Here is a 22,491-nt window from a genome sequence, read left to right on the forward strand (position 1 = left end):
TGTGGAGCAGCCACTCATTAAGGCAAAACCACTGCTCGTGCTGAATGTGCCCTGGGTACCTTTGCTGTCAGGGTTGGGCCCCCTTGGGATGTTACTCCCTGGGCTTGGGTGGTGAGGGGAGCTGGGGATTGCTGCTGAGGGAGTTGGACAAGCAACTGCTGCAGAGCAGCTCTAGGGGCACAGAAATCCACCCTGGCTGTGTCTGAAGCCTGCTCAGCCATGCGCCGCGGCCCCACTCCTGCCTCTCGCCTCAAGCCCTGCCCCAGCACTGAGACACAGCCCTGCTGTGGGAAACCTGGGAGCTAAACAGCCTGTCCTGAGCAGGGAGCCAGAGGTGGGGTGTCTGCAATGGGGTCTCCATGAAAGTGCCTCCAAATCAAGCCATGATACAATGACCCTGAGCAGAGGGACCCCAGCAGCGGCAGAGCACAAGGACCGTCCCCCAGCCCTCCCCACCATTACCTGGCCGTTCTTATCCTTTGAGGCTTGCCCAGGTTTCATCATGCCAAGGTCCCCCCTGGCACCTGGCAGCTCTCTGGGTCCCCTCTCAGACATACAGATGCCCTCAGTGTCGATGCCAACCTCGTCCATATCCGTGATCTTGGAGCCCTTTATCTGGTGGACTTCAAACGAGACGGACACATGAACCCGAGCCCCCCTTGCCCGTGCAGGAGCGCAGGAAGAGCCGGGGCCCCGCGCAGGGCTGGGAGCTCGGGGAAGCTCAGGGACAACAGCCAGGATTGCTCCAAGTCTTGGCATGTGGTGAAGGGGCCGGAGGGAGGGAGCAGGGCAGCTGAGGGGCTGCAGACCCTGAGCTTGCTGGATGAGGGGGCTCCATCTCCCCAGTGCCCAGTGGGCAGACAGGGCAGATTCCCCATGCCCCCTACCTGAAGGGGTCCGAAGCACATGAGGGACGTGCGACCTTGCAGTTGCCCACCCCAGAGCACCCCCACACCCACTGCTGCCCCCCACCCGCTGCTGGGGGGTGGGGGGTCTGCCCCTGCCCCAGGGGAGCCACGAGTCACCTTCCAGCGGCTGCTCCTCGGCTGACTTGTCGCTGGCCCCGTCCGCCTGCCCGTCGGCGTTGTGCAGGGCGTGCTGCAGGCTCAGCTTGTGGCACACCTCGAAGGCCTGTCCCACCGTGCGCACCACGCGCATCGCCTGGCTCTGCAGAGCAACCCCGCACCGCTCAGCCCAGGGTGGCCACACTGCCACCGCCACCACCCCGCACCCACGGGGCACTCGGGAACCCTCCCCATGCTGCCAGGCCTCCTCCTGTGCCTCCCAGTTCCCCACTCTGGATCTCCGTGTTCCTATCCCTGTGTGGACTGCGCCGCTGCCCGGGCAGGGCAGGAGGGGACGAGCACCAGGCACGTTGTTTTGGGGGCGTCCAGCACCGGCACTGCCTTGGTGTCTCCCCAGGGATCTGCACCCTCTAACCCAGCAGCTATTTAGGTTCCTGCACGGGAAGGAGTGAGGCCCCTCATAGACCTCTTTCCCAGGGATGGCCCGGGTGCAGCCCTGGGAGTGTCCTACCTTCTTCTTGGATTTGAAGACGTTGCACCTGAAGGAGTTGTTGGCGCCGTCCCTTGCGATGTAGCTGAAAATTTTCAGGTCTTGCGAGTCATGAGAGACGTAGAAGATTCTAAGTGGGAGAGAGACAAAGGGAATTAAACAGCCAGGGGATTTTCTGCCCTCCAGACCACCTCAGCTCCTGTGGGTACCTAGGATGGGTGGGCTCCAGGGTTGGAGGAACGAGGCGGTGCTGCTGCACAGCCCCTCCTGCAATTTTGAAGGCAGGAGGCGATGGATTTAGAGAGTGTTTCAGGCTTGATGGAAAACCTTCTGGTTTCTGAGGCAGGCAAAAGCTTTTTAAAGATGCTGTGGGAAAGTGAAAAAATCTATAGTCTTGGAAAGCGTATGGCTATTTTTAGCCCCAGCAATTAACCCCTGCCCAGGCTGCAGCGTGGCAGAACTGCCTGTATGATGAGTGTCCTGCCCCTCAGGGCAGCCAGCCTGGGGACCTGACAGGTTCCCCCTGGGCAGCAGGCAGGTGGCACAGCACAAAAGCCTCTCCCAGGGATGCTGAGTGCACTCGGAGGATTTCTCTCTCTGATATTCAGGCTGACACTCTTCCCTGAGCTGCAAAACCATTTTTGAAGACTTTTTTGTATGTTTGATTTAACTGGGTAAAAACGTGACAAGTGAGTTCAGCTCTGAACAGAGAAGAAACCAAAGGGATTCTTGAAATGTTCTTTTTCTTCTACTCTTTTCTGTCACTGGAATTTTTTGGGTGTTGAACTTGCAATTGGAGCAGTTGTTGTAGATGCTGTAATAATCTTTAAAGAAAGTCAGAGGTGAGAAGTGGGCATGGATAATGCATCAGCACGTCCTCTGCTCCTTATCTCCTTGCCAAGGGCTCTGACCCCTAAAACCAGTGTTGGGGATCCCAGTCCTGTGGGTTCTGTGCTCGTGATACAATTATTTATTGGCAGATCTAACAGCCTGGAGCACTCTGTGCTCTTAACTGTGTCCTCAGGCCACACACCATCACTGGGGTTGCCTTCGCATCCCCAAGGGCTCCTGAGGCACCAGATGGGGCTTGTGGTCTCTGAAATTCCTCAAGATCCTATGGCAGGCACTATGGAAAGTAATGCTCTCTTACCACGTCCATAAGGGTTAATTCCCTGCAAGCACTTACACCTGAGAGTAAGGCACTTCTTCAGGAGCACACAGAGAACCATGCTCTGAAGGAAAACTGTGGGAGGCCTGTCTTCAGAGGCAGAATCAGAGAGTAATCCGGGTTGAGGCACCTCTGGGGGTCACCTGGGTGACCCTGTTCAAAGCAGAGCCAGCTTCAAAGCGAGATCAGTCCATCTCGCTCTCAAAAATGTATGAAAAGGATTCCCCATTGCCAGTAACTCTGTACCCTCGTTAATTTTAGATGGTCCTTTGGAAAGCCGTGGTGGAGGTATCTCAGCAGGTGGGAGGATGGTACACACCACCCAGGGCTGACTGGGCCTCCCTGGTGTGAATCCCCCGCCACGTACCTGTACACGGGGTCGTGCATCACCACCATCTTACTCTCGTCCCAGGTCCACTCCTTTCTCTGTTAGAAGAGGGCAGAAAGAAAATTACAGTAAATCAGGTAAAGGTGAAACTCCACCATGCTGATGGTAGGAAACCTGGGGAATGGTGTGTTTGACCCCAGCCAAAATCCAAGCTATAGCGTGACTAGATGAGCAGCGCCTGTTTTAACAGTATCTTGGATGGAAATGGATTTTTTTGGATCATTTATCATATCTGATCACAGCCTTCAGGGCTGAAAATGGTCCCTAAGATTAATTTATAGCATCAAATATGCAGAAGAGTTCCATGTTTTGGGGAAGAAGGCCCTGAACTGGGGCTTAGGAGATCTGGATCCGGCTGCTCAGTGGGAAGCTCAGTTGGGCAAAGAGCTGAGGGGTGCTCAGACCAGGCATCATGGAAAAAGCTTACTGGTATTAGCAACAAAAAGAAACTGTATTTCTTTAGAGCTTGGCATTTTTTTTTGATAGAAAAAACCAAATCCTCTTCACACTCTTTTTCAGCAAGGTTGTTATTAGTTGGATGGAAACTGTAGTGTTTTCTTGTAAAAATTCTGTGTGGTTTATAAGAGGAGGCCAGTTTTGGTTAGAAGTGTGACTACCCTGAGCAGCAGTAACACTCAGACATGGCCATAGCCAACATCCCAGGTGCCCTGGCCCCAAGGGCCCTGGCTGGGCTGGAGAAGCCTCACCTTCTGCTTCTTGCGCAGGATCACCTTCACCCCGTCCACGGACACGATGATGCTCACCTTCTTCTTCTTAATGTTCTTGGCTTTGAATTCATACTGGTGAGAAGAAAAATCCAAGTTTAAAAGAGTATTGGGGGGTACCTGGGACAGTGTGTGGTAGCCAGTGTCTTAGGTGAAAATGTCAGGGTTTAGTTTAACTTCAGCTGCTGAGGGAGGTGGGAATTTGTTTTATTCTACCAAGAAAAACCATGTCAGGAAGGACATGCTGTTGTAGCTGGAATGTGGGGCAGGATCCTGGCTTTGTCAGGAGCATCCCTTGGGAGAGGACTAGTAGAGCTCAATCCTCTGGACTACATTTAATTTGGATCTGGGAAGAACTTTCCTGATGTGTTTTGGCCATGCCTGGTCCAGCAGGATTCTGCTCCCGAGGTCTGATGGGGAGGTGGCACTTCCAGCAAACACCAAGCAGTGATTTATGGCATCCCTTGTGTGTCAGTGCTGCGGTGCATGGGGAAAATAAAATCACTCAGGAGCTGCAGGGAGGGCCAGATGGGCGGCAGTAACGCAATTATAGCTCAGCCATTTGCATAATCACATTAACCTCTGTGGGATCAGGATCTCTGGAGAAAAACCCAGCTCCTCACCTGCAGGTGTCTGCAGCCTGAGCTCACCTCCATTTGTGTTAAAAATTAAACACTGGCTTTTAAATGTTGCTTTAACTGACAGCCAGAAGCATGGCAGAGCCCTTCCACTCTGGGGACCGGTGTTTACAGCACTCATCCTTCCTGCCCCCATTTTAGGCACTATTTTCAGTTCCAAATACAGCATTTTGATACCCCATATTTTTTGCATTCCCTATCTGAAATCCACTGCTTTGTCACGTCACTTTGGAGAACTAACGCAGCCCGTGTGATTTTTGGGTGTGGAGCACAAGGTGACGCCAAGCAGCCAAGTGCAGTCTGAAGTCTACCTAGGCCATGTAATTAGACACCTAATTAGAACTCTGATCTCTTTATACATTCAGTGGAGGTGCAGGGAGCACTTGAGGTGTTAACAGAGTCCACGCACCTCTTTTGGGAGGCTGAAGTTGAAGGACTGTGTGTGGCTCTGTCACCCAAGCTCTGCAGGGAAGACGCAGATCTTCCCAGCTCCTCAGCACCCATTGTGTAAGCCTTACAGACAGAAAATTGGGTGGCTTTCATGTGTATCAGGCCTTTGATGCTGCTCATTGAATTGTTAGCACTCTGCAAGGTTTATGGTATCAGACAGACTCTGGATTAAACCACAGCCTTTTGATCTCCCCATGAATTATTACTTTCAGACAAGCTCTTTAAAAATCTATCTATAGCGCTATTGCGTGTGAAGCTGGAACTAAATTTGCTATACACGTTTTTTATTTATGGGGAGGAGTGAGAGGAAGGGTGAGGTGGTGAGGGCATCCTGCAGACTGCCAGGGGGGCCCACAGGGAAGTGCTGTGTGTGGGTCTGAGGCCAGGCAGATGGGCCCACCACTGCCAGCACCTGAGAGGGCTTCTCCCACCCTCCACCCAAGCAGCCCCTCGTGCCCAGTGCCCCCAGCCCAGCTGCTCCCCCTCCCCTGCACTCACCCAACTGTTTCTCCTTGCCTGCTTCCGTGAATGTCAATAAACCCGGGATAGACTGTTCTGCCCGCTAGAGAGCTGTTTATCTTTCTTTATACACAAATGGCTGGGAAAATACTAGCTGAGCTTTCCAAGAAAGAGCAATACAGTGTATTTTCCCATTGTAGCAACAGGGGTGCAATTACATTCAAACAAGGCTCTTTACTCAAAGGCTTTAAGCAAAGTCCAAGCCTGGATTTTGCAGAGATGCTTTTTCTTTCTCTCTCGGACAGAAAGGAACAATTGGGAGCAGCAGCAGCGCATCTGTGGGTGCTGCCAGGAGGGATGGCAAGGCTCTAATCCCAGGGAACTCCAGCCAGCTCCCACACAGCACCTCCCCAGCCTGGCTTCGGGACAGGTACAGGGTTCAGCTCCAGGCAGAGCTGTACAGCACTGTGAGCTGGTTGTGGCCCTTTGCCACAGCATCCTCAGTGAGGAAGGAGTTTGTTGGTTCTTCTCACTCCACGCAGCTCGTGGCCGCTGCTGCATCCTCCTGGGAGCACCTGGTCAGGGCATAAGAGGGCTTGGGACCCAGCTGTGGTCGGAACTAGCTCAGCCCCAAAACAGTTAAAACTCAGTGGGCCCCAAAATCCTTTCTGAAGGGTGAAACCCCTCAGGCAGCAGGAGCTGTAGGATGCCCCAGCACAGGCAGCAGGAACACCAGCTGGGTGAGAGCACTGTGCTCCCAGAGCAGGGATGGGCAGAGCCCCACGTGAGGTGGGGCTGGACTCTCTACCCACCTCTCCACAGAAGAGGCAGATGGGATACAGCGTCACTCATTTAATTGCTTCCTATCAAGCAGGAATCAGTATTTTAATGAACTGTGATTTCTGTAAGGACAAAAAAGCACATGGAAAAACGCACCCAAAGGCTGCAGACTTTCTCCTATAAAATGGTCATGCACAAACCAACCTCCATCCCGGCACGAGGCTCCTGGCTGACCTGGCACTGTCACCAAAGTGAAGTGTAGCCACTGATTTTTTTCTTGCTATTGAATTGACGTGATTTTTTTCCCCCGGATTTGTCAAGGTTACAGACAATCCAAACCCACACAGCAGCATTTATCTCTGCTGCCTTCCACAATTCAATCGCTATTCCCCTGCTGCTCGTGCTGTCCTATGGGGGAAAGCTTTGTGGATGCTAAAGGATCTGCAGTTGCCCTTGCAGGCAGCAATTCAGCAGCCTGGCAGCTTTCTTAACTAGGGAGGCAAGATGGGAGACTTTATAAAAAAAAAATGCAGGTCAAAAAAGGGCAATTAATCTCATTTATTTTAGCAGCATCATTAATTCTATATCTTCTATGTCTGACCTGGAATACTTTCCATTTCTGCTTTTAAATCCCCATGTTCAAGTCCTTGCCTTTCATACGGTCCCAGACACTGTTGGCATGTAATATTAACTTACCCACGAGCTAAAGACTGTATGACTAGAAATGTTAATGGCGCCGTGTGATGCATATTTCATTGGATAATTCCACCCAAGCAGATATAAATTACACATGCAGTTACCAGCTTCCATCTGCTGATGAAAGTTGGGCTAATGCACATTGGAAATCATGTGCAGTTTCCAGCACTAGGAACAACCTGCATGAATACAGTTATTCAAGGAAGCAATTCTTAATGTGATTAATTACCGAAGGTATCAGGGCCTTCATTATGCAAATGAAAACTGTCATAAAATAGAGAGTTTGCAGGTCTTGGAGGCAGACTCTGCTTCCAAAAAATGCATCTTCCTCATTAACAAGGAGCAGCAGGGCCAGAACATGCTCCTGGCCACGGTTCAAATGGTGTTTTAACTTGTATTAAGGGAAATCAAGGCAGAGGCTCTCCAGGTTTTTAAACAGAAGTGTGTCAATGCTCCCAATCACAGCTGGGTACGGACTTATTTGCATGCCCAAAGGAAGATGCCACAGGCTTGGAAATGGACGACTTCTTCCTGCAGCCATAAATTCTGCAGCCAGTCCTCAGCCTGCTGCCCTGCCCTCAGCCTCCCCTCGCCCCGGCCGGGCCTGGCAGGGTGCAGGATCTATGTGTCCATAAACAACCCCTCAACAATAACCAGTCCCAGCCCCTTCCCAAGCCCAGCCTGCCAGACGGACACAGGGAGCATGGCAATGAGGAGGTGGGAATGAGCTCGGCTCTGCCCCCCGACAGCGTCCCCCTGGCAGGACCCCCATCCCTGCTCCCAGCCTGGCATCCTTCCCTCCACTGTGGTGTGCGACCTCCAGGACTATAACAGGGCCACCTTAGGAACTAAAATGATAAATCCAAGTATTTCAAGCTCAGGAATGTGATTAATTTCAAAGTGACTGACACTGTGAGGACAGTGAGGACAGGGCATGAGCTCAGCTGCTGTTTGAACGGCGGGTGCTGGGAGTGCTGCCCGTGGAACTGATGCTACAGAAAACCCCAGAGTTCTTCTCCCAGCCAGCACAGCTTAGCTGAGCTCTGTGTGTCGCCTCAGAGCTGACAAGGAGCAGTGTCAGTTCCCACACCATTTGGACAGCAGGCTGTGGTCCAGCCTCTGATCCCTCCTTCAGCATCACATCCCACCTGCCCGGGACAGCCGCTGCGGTCACCGGTCAGCGCTGCCCTCCCTGCGGCTCCGTCTGGACACCGCTGGGTTATGGCCCTTCCTTTGTCCCTCTGGGGAAGCATGTGCCTGTCTGAATCCTCTGAACTCCCCATGCCTGTCTGAATCCTCTGAACTCCCCGTGCCCGTCGGAGCACACGCTCCTGGGGCCGTGGCCGCTGTGAATGTGGCCAGGCATAGTCTGGGGCTGTGCTGCAGTAACTGGGCAACACGGACACAAAAGCGACGCAGGAAGCGCTGCAGACCAGGAGAGCACCTCCTGCCCAGTGGAAAAATGAGAATTTATGATCCTTGGAAACATAAAACTGTTCAGTGGAAAGCAGAAACCGAAGGGGGAGTACAATAGGCAAGAAGAATGCTGGCAACGTACCCAAAGTCTCTTTTTCTCATTTAAATTAGTTCCTTCCACCATCCAGCAAACCCTCTGTAGATGCCGCACACTGCTGCCCACGCAGGGAGCTGAGGGGGCTGAGGAGCTATCACAGCCCTCCTGGGTTTCTGGGAGTCCCTGGAAGGGCAGGAAGGAAATGTGACCCCAGCCCATCACAGAGGATCCCTGGGTGGCCAGTGGTGCTGGCTGAGCTCGGGCAGGGGCTGTGAGGATGCTGCCCTGGCTGGTCAGGTAAAGAGAAGGAGGGGAAAGAGCTGTTTTTTATCCAGGTCTCCTTTGCCATCTGAGGAATTCTGCTTCACAGCATTCAGATGGATATGTTAATACAGGCCTTCCTCTTCATCTCCTTTCTCCTCATCTTCAATAGATCTTACCCTTGGGAGGTCTCAGACTGCCTTTAAGGCCTCATAGAGCCTTTAAGGATAACTTGATCTTTCCATCTAAAGTGAGATGGCAAAGGACGTGGCTGGAGTTCAGATATTCCTCTGAGCCAGTCCAAAGGATGTGGAGCAGACAGTGATCAGAGTTACACTTATGGGGGTGAGCAGGGCTCCTGCAGGTGATGGGAGCTGGTGGGGAGACCAGGGCTAGCAGAGGCTCTGTAATTAGTCTTTTCCACCTCTGAAAACCCATAGACTGTTCTAGAACAAAGCTACTCCGTCTGCTTTAAAAAAGGGTGGGATAAAAGCAGCCTTTTCATTGCCTCCTCCCTATTAAAGAGATAGTGCAATGCTGCTGAGCTCCATCCTGAGAGGCACAAGCAGCCTCACAGCCCAGTACAAGGTGACATCATCTGGCCTTTGGTGCCTCTCTGACAAAAGCACCATTGTGTGACTGTCACTTCCAGGAGCTCCCTGCTGTCCCCAGGTTTAATAGGGAGCTTTCCCACACATGGCCCTTCAGTCCTTGTTTGGCCAGGGCAGGCCAACCCCAGCTCACAGGGAAGCTTATTTTCTTCCCTACCTCTATTCACTTTGCAGGAGAAAACAAATTACCTTTTCCCTCTGCAGTGCCTTGGATGATTAATTAGGCTCAGTAATGAAGTAGTGCCTTGGGACCCCACCCCAACGGAGTCCATGTACCAGGCAGAGTGCACACGAGCATGAAAATGGTCCCTACCTGAAGGAGCTGCTAGGTTATTGCAGATAAAAAGTGCTAATTTCATTAGAAGCAGGTCAGATTCACCTGAAATAACCCTGAGAAGTGAAACTGCAGTTATACACCGTGATACCTTCAAGTAATTCTCTATTTCCCTATAAACACTGGTGTCATGAGGCCCTGAAGAGAAAGTCCTGGTTTAGTACGTTTAATATCCTAGTTGTCCTCCAGATGATATGTAGGCCAAGAAGCAAGGTAGGAGACTGGATTGCTTTAAACCTTGCTCATCAATGTTCAAACAACAAAGCTCTAAAGAGCAGGAGCCAGGACTCTGCAGCAAGCTCAGAGCTTCATGGAAAAGCCCCAGACCCCCTGTATGGCTGTGGGAAGGTACCGGAGCATTTTGTGTGTCTGATTCTCACTCACAAAGCAAGAATGTTCATTTTCTATTTCATTCATTCAGTTGTTCTGGTTACAGCCACTCTCTGCCAAGTGACAGCTACTCAGCACCTCGCTGGCAGGGCCAGGCCAGGTCACCAGACACTGCTCCTACAAATACATGAGCAGGAGGCAACTGAGGATTTCTGCTGCTTGCTCCAAAATCCCTGGAGTATATTCGCTTCCTACCCACCCCTCCACCTGAGCCTGACAGGCCACAGCAGGGGAGATGCTCCTGGATCACTTCAGGTATTTTGGCTAAGCTGTCCAGAGAGGAAAAAGAGAAGCTGGTGCTCTCAGAGAAGCAGGAGGGAGAGATGGGACAGGTGATTAAAAGGGCTGTTTTGCTCTGTCTCTGGGAGTTGGTGTTTATTGCTTGCTTGGAGAGAGAATGAAAACTGAAAGCAAATTTTCTTCTTCTGTGGCTCTCCACAGGTGTGTTTGTGATGGTGTTCTTCGAGGAAGCAGAGCACTGTTCAGCCCACGAGCAGTCCATGGCCATGGGAGACAGGCAGGACCCACCACGGTGAGGCTGCGGGGGCTGCAGTGCGTGGGGTGGGGGCTTAATGGGGGTCCTGGCAGGGGCTCACACTGGCACAGCACAGAGACAGGGAGAAACCCTAATCCCATGGCCATGCTGAGGCTCTGACAAAGGCAGGTGCCAGGGTTTCAGGCCTCTAAATAATGCAACACACTGTGTCTATGTAAGGATGCTATTTCAGTGCAGGTGCCCAAGTGAAGGAGGACGGCACAGCGGAGGCAGCAGAGAGGCAGGCTGGGAGCCACCTGAGCGCAGGGATGGAGAGGGAATGTTGGTGCTCCTGAGGCCCAGAGCAGGCAGGTGAGGTAAAGATGGAGAAGGCTGAGGAGAGAAGGTCCCACATGTTCAACTCAATAACCAAGTCAACCCAGCCCCTGCTCCCAGGAGGGCCAGGTGTTCCCCACTCCCAGCACCTGGTGCTGCTCTGCAGCCTCCTCCTTAAAGCCTCCAGACCTTGGGATGTGAAGGAGATGATGCTGAGCATGTCCTCCCAGCATGGATACCTATCCAAAGGAGAAGGAGGAATCCAGCTTGCTGTTGAGAATCTGGAGAAGCTACATCTGCATGACTAACACCTGCTCTGGGTAAGTGCTGCAGGGAGGGAACATCTCCTGGCTTCCAAACCTGCTATCACACCCCATCTGCATCTCGTGTGCTGTCCACCAGCTCTGTGCCTTGTGGTTTCTCCTAACCACCTACCAGGGAAATTAGCATTTTCTTTGCATATCCACAGCGGAGTCAGGAAGCTGGACTTGGCACCTTTATCTTTGAGCAAGCAAAATCCAAGCTAGAATGAAGACTTGATCTCCATTTGCATTCAGAACCAGCACTCGATTACAAACTAGACCAGAATGAAAATGGGGGATGCTGAGCTCTGTGCAGGCCAGGCTCCATGAGTCCTTTGCTAGGTGCAATCAGGCTTTGTTCTCCTTCATGGCAAAGAGTTCTTTGTTAGTTCAAGCCCTGGGTGCAGCTGAACCTTTCCACTCCTCAATGCCAGCAACTTCCATGAACAGCTTTGCTATGTGCTGGTCTGAGACAGTCAGGGACCAAAATAATCTGCTTTATTCCCAGGCAAGGAGACTTTTCCTGTGTAGCTGTTAATACTATCGATCTCCAACAGTTCCACTTGAGAAAACATTTCTTACAGAAAGCCCAGTGACTTACAGTCGACCTCCAAGCATTGCACTGAAAGCATGTGTTTGCATCTGAGAGCAGCAACAGCACAGCAATTCCAGCCAGGAACAGGCCATTGAGCTCGGAGGGGGTCGGTCCCTGTAAGGCCACAGGGACTGTGTGGGGAAGGCCTGTTAGTGAAGACTTGGCAAGCAGTGCTCTAAGATCCTGCCTCCTTAGGAAAATCAGCAGAGTCAGGTCCAGGGCTCAGATGCAACTATTAAGAGGGATTTTCTAAAGCAGACAATTCTTAATTCCCATTGACTTCAGAAAGAGTCTTGGTTGTTCTGAACAACACACAGAGCACAAATGGCTTTTGGAATCTGCCCAAGAGCTCTTGTATCATGTGCATTTCTGGAATACAGCAAAGTGAAGACAAACAGAAGGGAGCTCACCCTTCTCCTGCCAGGCTGCCCCTGGCAGTCCCAGCTGGCACTACCCAGGTGTGTACCCCTGAGCAGATTCAGGCACTGCATGGATGACATGCTGCTTCTCACCAGTTGGGCCTTGGTTAGAGATTATTGAGTGCCAATAAAACTGCAATTGCTAAAGGAAGGTCTCTGGGTTCTCCTCAAATTGTCCATGAAGCCCTGCTCAAACTTGGAAACGAGACTGCTACTGTAAGAGAAATGAAATTCAATGCTAATTGTGCCATTTCCAAAACTCCAGAATATTAAGCAGTTCAAGGACACCATTAGCCTCAGGGGAGCTACTGAGATTACTGAATCGTGATGAGAGAAGAGCTTGGGTTTAGATAGTGGGAATTATGGAAAAAGAGGGTTTTACAGTATCAGTACTTGTTGTTATAGAGGTCTTATCATCAAAACTGTACCAGAGCATCACAGCCAGGGGCACAGGCAGAGGCGAGCAGATGGGGCCAGTACCTGGGTGTGTAACTACTTCACAGACAGGTAAAGAAAGACGAAGAACTCATTACAGACAGCTGTAAAAGCAGACATACAGAGTGGGAACCCACCTGAATGTACCTTTTCTCACTGCAAATACAGCTATGAAACGCTGATGTCCCCCTGCTTGGCAGTAACCACCCTCGGGGAGGATGCTTGTTCCACTTTCCTGACCCCTGCTCTGTTCCCAGTGCCATTCCCAGCGTCCATGGGCTAGCAGTGCTGTCAGCAGCAAGGTGTGAAGCTGTGGACATCAATGCACCTGCACTGCTCACATACAGGTCAGTGATTAACCCCAAAGAATGTTCCCTGCCCCAGCTCATAGCTGCTCCTGCCACCAGCTTGGGTGCAAGGAAGCGAGACAAGCAGGAGACCAGCACTGCCCTGGGGGGCAGCAACATGGAAATAGGAAAGCGTGCCTGGGATGGAAGTTGATGCCCTGCAAATCATTAGCAGCAGCAGCACAGGCTGCAGCAGGACTGAACTGGTCCATGATGGTTTGGGATCACTGAACCTTAGTGCTCCATGTGCTGCATGTGGCTCTGTGGTAGGCACAGGGTACTCGACAGGTGGCAAACACCAGCATTTGGGCCAGTTCTCCCACGTGCCTGAAGAGTGCCTGTGTGCCTTACACCCTCCTGGAGCAGCTGTGACTGCCCTGTCCTCCATCACACTGCCTCTGATCTTAACACATCCTGCTGCTCTTCTTCATGTGACAAAAAGGATTTAATTTTTAGAAAGAAACCCCTGGAGCTCAGAGAGTTTGGTGGGATTCCTGGGGGTATGCTGGACCTGGCTGTGCAGGGAGCAGGTGATCCAGGGCCCTGGGCTGTGATGCTCCCTGGAATGCACAGGGCCACATCCTCCCCCCAGCAGACCCACTCATGGCAGGATCTCTGCAGCAGCAGTGACAGAAGGATGGAGGAAGCGGGAAGTGACTCAGGTGTCCTGAAAACTGTCAGGCTGTTGCCAATTAGTCCAAATAACCCATCTGGCCCAGGGAAAGGACATCTAAAGAATGTTTAATCACTGCTGCAAGAAAGAAGGAAAACCATCCCGTAATGCCTTTGAAAAATCCCTGCTCTCTCATCAAAGCATCCTTCCTTCCAGGGACCCATTCAAGACTTTCATTCTGCAGGTTTAACATACAGTAATTTGGTCAAAACATGAAGTAGCTTGTCAAAGTATTATGTTAAGTGGCACTGATTCTGTTTGCCTTCAGGCCTCATTTAGTACAGAACAAAAGCAGAACCAAGAAAGCAAATGTAGGACCAAGCTATTGTTAGCAAATCTTATTTTAATAGGCTGCATTTGGCTTTGTGGTCATGGTCCCCCAGGGTCCCATCTCCTCAGAACACTGATCCATAAGGACAAAATCAAGACAACATCTACAAGAGCACCCATTGCTGTGGCACTGGGTCTGGCCTTCCTGCTGTGTCCAGCACAGACTCAACCTAAGGACCAGAAAGGCTCAGTCAAGGTATGAGGTTACACCATAGCCAAAGGCTGATTTCTTTTTTATTTTTCCCTGCATGTAGTTGGATTTACCCATGGGACAGGTTTAAGTGTTTGCATCTTCATGGGCCATCCTGTTGTGTTCCTGAAACACATCCCCCTGCTCTGCTGGAAATCCCCCTGTGCACTTGTATTAGCTGTGCAAGGAGGATCTTTGCTCCACCCCACAGGCAACCCCAGCTTCTGTGCCCCTGCAGTTGTCACTCAGACTGAGGCACCTCCTCGTTACCAAGCCAATCCAATATCCTTGCTACCCTCTGGTTACCATCTCAATTACATTTTTTCAGACACCAACAAAGCAGCAGCCTTGAGTCGTGGCTGAGTGTTCTCCACCACAATGTAATTTCAAAGCCATTGTATTTCATCTCTGTAATACTCTACAACCAGGAACATAATTGGTGAAAAAGCCTCTCTATTTCAAACTAGATAAAAGCTTTGCAGAGATCTCATACTCTGATATTTTAGCTAGTGAAATTAAATGCTTCAGTAATATAATGATAATTCTGGTAAAGGCACTTTATTTTACAATTAAGAGGTACCTGCTCCATTGCCAAGATTCAGCCTTAGACAAAAAATCTGTCTTGTTCTATTTAGCACTAACATTTTAATTTAGCTTTTATCTATTTAACTGCTGCTTTTATTAGCCTTCAACTAAACTCCAATCCACCATGACTCTCATGCAAAACAGTATTAATGTGCCTCCCTGTTCCACCCCCTCGCTGGAGAAGCCATGGAGTTCTGAGCACTCTGAGGAAGGCACTAAAGGTCGCCGTTGCCTGGAGATGACACATTTCACTGACTGATCCCTCCACCCATCTGTTATCAATCATACACTGAACAGGCTGGAAGAACTGAAGCATCTCTAGTCACTGGCCACTCCTCAAAAACTGGGTCATAGCATGTGGCAAGTGAAAAAGCCCTAAGCTGTCTTTTGTCACAGTGGCCTGTATTCACAGCTTGACCAGTCCCCACTTGTTTCAGTTCAGAAGTGACAGAAGGTGACTAATTATTCTGTGGCAAGAAGTCCAGGGGTGATTTAGGGTTGGAGATGAGCAGGGTGGACATCTGCAGGAGTTTGTAAGTCAGTGGAGCAGCTCTATGACACGGTAAGACCCCCAGGTAGTGAGCAGAAGGCTGGGTTCTTGTGTAATCTGAGGTGTTTTTTCCTCTCCTCCCACTCAAGATGTACAAGCAGAGCACAGTCAGTTCTCCACTGCAGTCACACAACGCTGCCTAGAAACGCTGTGCATGGTGCCACTGCAAAACCAGCTCATTAAGAGCTTCTTCCCTTTGTGTTATGATAATGGGAACAGCAGATAATGGGTAAAACAAGATTGGGTTAGTAGGAAACAGGGTAGACTTGATTCTTCTAGAAAAGTAGCTTCTACATTTTGAAAGCCATTTCTTCAGTTTATGAAATGACACTTTCTGTAAGGCCAGGAAAGCAACATGTGCACAGAGCACACCTGAGCCTGCCAAGGTGACCACGGACTGGGTGACACGTGTAGAGAGGCCTAAAGAGCTGCACCTGCATCACCCCCCCTTCCAAACTCAACCTTGGGCCTTCATGGCATGGGACATTAGAGAGATGAGTCCCACCTGGTGTTTTGGCTAATTAGGGCTGCAGGGCAGACTGGGAAAGGGGAGTGGTTATGAACCAGGAATCTTGCAAGCAGGATGAGGAGCAATGTCTGAGAGGTGCTCAAGCTGAGGCCACTTGTTTTGCCTGGAGAAATGGATTCTTGCCACACCTTCTGCCAGAGGGCTCACCTCCTGCAACATCCTGTGCCGCACAAAGGTAAGGCCTGAAATGTGTCTGTTATCACTTAATGTAGGGTGGCAGCCCTGTCAGGTCCCTTATCTTCCTAAAGACCAGCAAACAGGCTGTGGGAACCAAACTCGGGGCTGTTTGCATCGTGGAAGAGTAACAAGCTTTCCAATAGAGCAGTGCACTGAATGTGGCAGTTCCAGGGCTCCCTGTCCCAGTTAAACCCACTAACCAGCCCTTGGGCATGGGAGAGGGCAGAGAACCTGCCAAGGGGGCTGGGCTGGGGAAGGCTCCAGCGAAGGTGTAATAGGAATGGGTGCAAAATCTGCTGGATCATGGAAATGGGCTAATGTGTGTGTGGGCACACTAGATATTCTGCAGGGCGGCTGCCTAGATTCTGAGAGCCTAATTAGAGGTCTAGGGGTCTCTGGCTCCACACCCAATCTCCTCCTCTTGGATGGGAGCAGGTAAGAGGCTGCCTGGCAAGGCTCAGGTAGGACCTTCAGAGCACACGGTGGGAATCCTGCCTCCTGGGAAGCCCATCCTGATCCCCATCCTTGAGCAGGAGACTCTGCTATAGCTGTAACAAATAGAGGAAAACAAACTAATGAGGCATTAGGGCTAAACTTAGCTGCAATTAACACTTAATTACCACCCTGAAAACACTTGCTGTATTTTGCCAGGGCCTGGAAAGGTAAACCCAATTAGCTTAATCTTGTGTGGTAGAAACCTTAAACTGGCTCAGATGCCTGTTGTGGATGGGATGCTGGGAGTAACTGGTATTTTTGAGACCACAGTGCCTGGAGCTGAGCAGTCTTGTGGGTGGGCTGGATAATGGGACACACCCCTGCTCAGGGCACCAGGTGCCTGGAGAAGAGAAGGGCTGTATGGCAAGGATGTCTTGGACCAAGTTATATATGTGTAGTGAGAAGGCTGTCTGCCTGGGAAAGCTGAGGGAACTGTTCTAGAACAATCTCACTAATGGGTCTGTGAAACATCTCTATCACAGTGATAAATTAAGCTGAGAGGGCTGAAGGCGGTCGCCCTGCCCTCTGCCAGCTGTCCACCTGGTTCCTTTCCTTCTGTAGCAAGAGCAGATAAATCACATCCATATTTGCTCCTGAACCATTGCAATTTACAGCCTGGCAGGGCTCTGAGTGTGAGCTGCTGTGTGAGCCAGCCCAGCTCTCAGACTGGGAGCTGCTGGAGTGCAGAGGCAGGTTCTGTGGGGCTGTCTCTGCTGCCTCTGCTTCACAAGTTTGCACTGTAGGATTGTAACTTACTCATCCTGATTTAAATTGCTGTCATGTCGCACTTCAGCACTACCAGTTGATATTTGGCAGTCACTCTGACTTGCAGTGTGGCAAGATTGCACTTCCTCACTCAAATACCATGTGGAGAAACTGCAGAGTGTTGAGGCTCTGCTTAAAGCATGGATGCAGTAAGAGTGATCAGGGTAAGAGGGAGGCTGAAGTGAGAACCCAGTTCTCACACTGAGGAGAACTCAGGCACTTCTGATATATCCTGTGTCAAGAATTATAAATGTTTGTTTCTCTGGCACACTCGCCTCTGGGGAAAAAGGCTTATTGATTAAATTAAGTGCAAGAAATGTGGAGGTAACAGAAGAAACAGTAGTCTGGATGCCTGCCTCCTGTTTGTTCATCCTGGTGTTTGGATGGGCACTGCACCAGCTGGCTGTTCCCTTATGGAATGATTAAATAATCCAACATCTGGCTCCTTTCTCAGTGTCAATACCTGCTTAGGTCCAAGCTAGACCTTCCAAACAGAACTGAAATTTCTAGGCTTCAGAGATATGTAAGTACAAATGCCAAGGAAACTGATTCTGTGCCTTAGAGGTATTTAAATGGAGTGTCTTGGGGAATTGCTGCAGCAGGCTGTCTGTGGGGATGACAGGCTTTGACACTTACTCCCACTCTGTCCTTGTACAACTCACCACTCAAAATAGCAGCACTTCACTGGGGCTGCTTGGCTGGCTCTGAAGTGCTGGACTGAGAGGAGTGTTGCCCTAGGAAGGGAACAGCTGACTTTCTGCTCTGGTCAGTGCTGGCTCTGGGGAATGGATGCAGGATAACGTGGTGATATTAACCTTGCACTTAAAGCCTGGTCTCCCAGACTAAAGATTTTTTGAGCAACCTCAGGAGCTTCAAGGAAACATTTTGTGTTTTACGAAACCCATCTTTGCATTAGCTACCACTTGACTTGTGCAGGAGGAAAAACCTTGTGCATAAGCTCCCTGGAGTGCTGAGAAGGCTCAAATACCTGCAGATGAATCCACTCCAGCAGAAAGCCAGCTCCACCAGGACGCTGACAGAGCACAGGAGCAGGAGCTGTCAGACACCCAGACCTGGATGGCCTCGGGCAGCCGGAGGCAGCAGATGCTGCTCCCTGGGAGGTGGAGGAATTCCTGCCTGGGTGCTTGGAGCTGCAGGATGAATTGGACTCTGCTAAACAGACACTTGACATGCCTGTCAGAGTACAGTGTACTTATCCAAGCAGCAAACTCATTTCATCACCTCCCCTGCCAGGGCAAGAGGTAGAAGGATTAGTTTGAACTCTGATTGTATAATAACAACATGGCAGCTGTATGCAGCTAATAATCCATTGGGAGGATTAGCAAACTTAAAGTTGTCTAGCTCTGCATAATGGGAAGCTAAGAACAGCAGCTTCCCTGTTCTACCTATTGCATTTGCATTCCCTCCAGTGGAAACATAGAACATGATGAGACAAGGTTTTCCAGTCTGTTATGAAATGGGAATCTAATGTGTGACTAATGGAGTATTGCTAGCAATTCTACAAGCATCCATTCAGCCTGGAAGATGGATTTAAGCTTTACTAGGAGAGTGCATCTTAAATACCTACTGCCAAAGAGCAGGTCACGATTTCAGCAGGCTAATGCTAAAATGTGTTGTTTGAGGCTCCCTGAGAGCAATGTCCTGAACTCTGTAAGCAGAGTGCTCTCTAATGCATGGAGAATCCCACTGAACTGCTCCCCAGTTCCCTGGCATAATTCATGTGCAACTGGTAGAAGAGCCCAGCACAAAACACAGGACAAGGCTTAGCATTTGGAGTTGCTACTTCCCTTATGGCCCTCTCAGGGCACTTGGAGTGCTCGGCAGCTGGAGGCTTTTCCCTGGGAAAAGCACTTTTCATCACAGCAATGAGACATTGTAGTGGGAAGGCAGTTTTGGAGCTTGTATCAATTTACTGATGAGTAACTAGAGTAACCAGCTCTGTCACAGCCTGGAAAAGGGAGCTGTGACTCCTCATCCTCCTCCCTGTGGCCCTCCCGGCGTGGCAGCAGCGGTGAGTAACAGCCTGGCAGTGCTGTGGGCTGGCTCCAGCCTCTCCCATGTCACAGGGCACAGGGAGCAGCACAGGGAATGTTGTGCTGGGGCTTGTACCACTTTGTGCGACTTTTCCCTTCCGCTCCAGTAGAGAATTCCAGTGGAACACTGGAGTGCACAAAGGATGAAAGCTCCAGCACGATGTGCCCCTGCCAACACTTGGCAGGGCTGCAGGACCTTACTCACGCTTGCAGTGCAAACAGGCACCACCACTCACAATAACATGGCAGCAGAATACTCACTTCCCTCAACAGCTTCTTCCACCGTTTCCTCCCAGTTGCAACTGGTGCTGCTGAGAGTCCATGGGAAAAAACTCCAGTACAGGCAAGGCCTCTGCATGCAAATGAACGCTACATAAATAAACCCCATCTTCCCTCAGTTCCTAGGTTGGGTACTCTGTGCACTAGAATTCTCTTCAAAGACCTCCCAGTTCATTCTTTATGCTCTAATTAAGGATCAGTGCCAATTAACTATCTTCAATAGAGGAGCATCTTCCGCTCAGCAGCCAGGAAGTGTCTGAATGAGATCCTGCTGTACAATGTGCACATGAAAAGGGAAGGCCCTCCCTTTTTGGAACAGGCTTCCAAGATTAAAAACCCACGATAGAATACAGGATGCCTACTTTAAAAATATTGTGTGATAAGATTAACTGATGGCATCCAGGAATGCAGAGTGGGTTTTTATATCTCTCGTAGCACTCAAGCGTGCTGTTGCACTCCCAGGGCTCTGAACCATGTACCATTGTGGCAACAGCAGGTGTGAAAATGGAATGCAACACTTTCTTTTAAGTGATATTAAAATATGATTTGCTTTTTCAAGGTTTTCTGTCAAGGGTGTTACCCAGTCAAAGATCAGCAGAAGTGCAGTGTCAAATCTGATGATAAATACTGATTCAGATGAAAAACTGTCAGTAGTTATGCCAGCACCTAAAATGCCCTGGTGGTCTTCACCTACTGCCTTTGCTTCCTATAGATGTTCACCTGTTCCATAAATAACCAGGCAATTTAGGCTGCTGCTGCACTGTGTTCTGAGCAAGAGCTGTGCTAATAGTCTGAGCAGGCAAAGGGAGGGGAATGTCATTTCTGAGCTTGGCTGGAGATGAATACATCAGCTCCCCAGCCAGTTACAGGCTAAGTTTAAAAAGCACTATTCTGAAGGAAAATTAGATGGTTAAACACTGGGGGGAGGGGAGAAAATGGGATAATCCCTTCAAAGCTTTAAATGGAAGAGTCTCAAACCTGCTTCAGCTGATGTGAGACATATGAACAGCCTCAGAATTAAGACCCCTGCAAAACTTCAGCCAGACACAGCAGCTGCACTGCCTTTTGGGGGAGATGCACTTGAACTGGTTATACACGAAGCAGATGTGAGCTACCCACCCTGCTAATCACAGCTAAATCTGGTGACCATTCACAGCCTGCTCTGCAGAACAAAGGGGTAGAGGAGGAAGAGCACAGGCTTGGTGATGAGAAACAAGAACTGTAAAACTGTACTGGAGGATGGGAAGAACAGCAAATTATTCCATGAGCAGCAGAATCCACAAAGTCTAGTCAGATGGGATTTACATCCATCACATCTGTCAGGCCACCGATGTGTCAATATATAATAACACAGTATATTTGGAACTGTCAGTGAATTTAAGTGCTTTTGTGGAGCAGACTGTGTTCAGCTTATTTTTCACACACACAAAGCTCCATACAGGATAAATAAATCTCTTAGGGTCAAGGAGAAGCCCCATACCTCCTCAGCACAGAAGAGGGGTTTATGTTTGAGTTTTGCTAACTGATCCCTTTGCAAAGAGTAGAGGATGGATGCCTTGGGAATTTCAGGAGAAGCTTGTTACAAACTCGACTATGCTGAGATTTGAGCTGCAGACAGGAAGGGCTGGGGGGAATGCAGAACAGCACGCTGTGACCAAGTCCCTCCATGGAATGTAACCCTTTATTCCACGTGGGCTCAGCTCTTTTGAACTTACCCGGATCCTCCTCATGGCTGCCACAATCTCCACACGGCTGTTGGGCCTGGGGACGTCCAAGCTGCCGATGTACTGAAAGACAGAACAGTGAGATGTCTGTTCAGCAATGCACAGGTCAGTGGTGTTTCTTCAAAACAAACAGCATCTCTCATTTATTTAGTTCCTCCTTGGCTAGACTCTCTTGACTCAGGAGATTATAGGAATATGTGTTGTGGATAATGTTATCAAAGTCAGCGAGATCATGGATTTCTAAGGTCGGGTGTGAGGCTCTGACCTCATTTGGATTCTGGATGTGCCTTTAGCAGTGCTTTGCAGAGCAGTGTCTGCTGCTAATTGAGTTACAATCCTGTGGGTCTGAAAATGGGACTGTCCATCCTTTGTTCTTCCCTGCTACATCTGCTTTCAAAAGGCTCAGACCTAAAGGCATGTAAGAGTTGGAAGGTTGCAAACAGCTTTCCTGGAAAAGGCTTGTGATTCTGGCCTAAGTTTTCAGTCTGGACCATCAGACTGAAGGTGTCTCCCTGGACACCACTGTCCCTGCTTGGTTGGACCAGCTCAGCTGTCTGTAGAATCCTGGTAAGCCCAAATCTGTGTCCTACACCCCTGTTTTTAACTCTGCTTAGAAGAGCTGCAGTCCTAACCACTGGTAAGGCTGGGCTGCCCTTGGTGTTGAGTGTCAGCATTTCAGTGTAGGCTCCAGTTCTAACTTGGCCCCTTACTGGGGTCTGAGATGTGGCAGATGGTGGGTGGGTTCCCAGCACCTCCACCTCTACCAGAACACTCAGAGCCTCCTGTGAGTTGGTTGCCTGTTCTCCTGTGTGGAATGGCAGTTATGTTGCAGATGCTGCAGGGGTTGTCAGGGAAGACCTGCAGGCAGCTTCCCGCTGCTCCTGTGCTGCCTGTACTCTGCCCTCACACTGGGTTGTAATGCTTGTGTGCCAGAGCAGAACCTGCTCGTGCACCTGTTGGCAGGAGGCAGCTGCTGCTGCGCAGGGGGACTGGTGACAGCACATGTGGCACGGAGGCACAGGAGTGCTGCCTGTGCTGCCAAGTGGAGGAGGCACAAAGCTGCCAGCTCAGGCTGGAGAATGAGGAAAATATGTGGCATCCTGGGCAGTCACAATGTGTGGGGAGCAAAGGCAAAGGCCACTCAGGCTGTAAGGTGGTGTGGCTCACTGCATGTCAGGGGCACGCTGGTGAGGACAGGAAGAATGTCATCTGAGTGAGAGGATGAGGGCCCGATGACTAATGCCAGTGTGTGCCAGGTGTGGCCCTGGCAGTCAGGGGCAGGTGCCAGACTTGGCACTGGCAG

General features: G+C 50.3%; 1 protein-coding gene across 1 annotated transcript in view; it reads right to left on the reverse strand.

Annotated features, from left to right (window-relative positions):
* Window positions 1–22,491, reverse strand: part of LOC115307562 (carboxyl-terminal PDZ ligand of neuronal nitric oxide synthase protein-like) — a 28,981-nt gene that overhangs the window by 3,816 nt on the left and 2,674 nt on the right. The window contains exons 2-7 of the mRNA XM_029960562.1: window positions 21,180–21,251; window positions 3,779–3,871; window positions 3,051–3,109; window positions 1,537–1,645; window positions 1,026–1,167; window positions 463–623 (exon numbers count right to left, since the gene is read on the reverse strand). Coding sequence (XP_029816422.1) covers window positions 463–623; window positions 1,026–1,167; window positions 1,537–1,645; window positions 3,051–3,109; window positions 3,779–3,871; window positions 21,180–21,251 — 636 coding nt within the window. The remainder of the gene's footprint in view (window positions 1–462; window positions 624–1,025; window positions 1,168–1,536; window positions 1,646–3,050; window positions 3,110–3,778; window positions 3,872–21,179; window positions 21,252–22,491) is intronic.

The sequence above is a fragment of the Manacus vitellinus genome, unplaced genomic scaffold (assembly GCF_001715985.3).
Source record: "Manacus vitellinus isolate BGI_N305 unplaced genomic scaffold, ASM171598v3 scaffold_27_pilon, whole genome shotgun sequence".
NCBI lineage: Eukaryota > Metazoa > Chordata > Aves > Passeriformes > Pipridae > Manacus > Manacus vitellinus.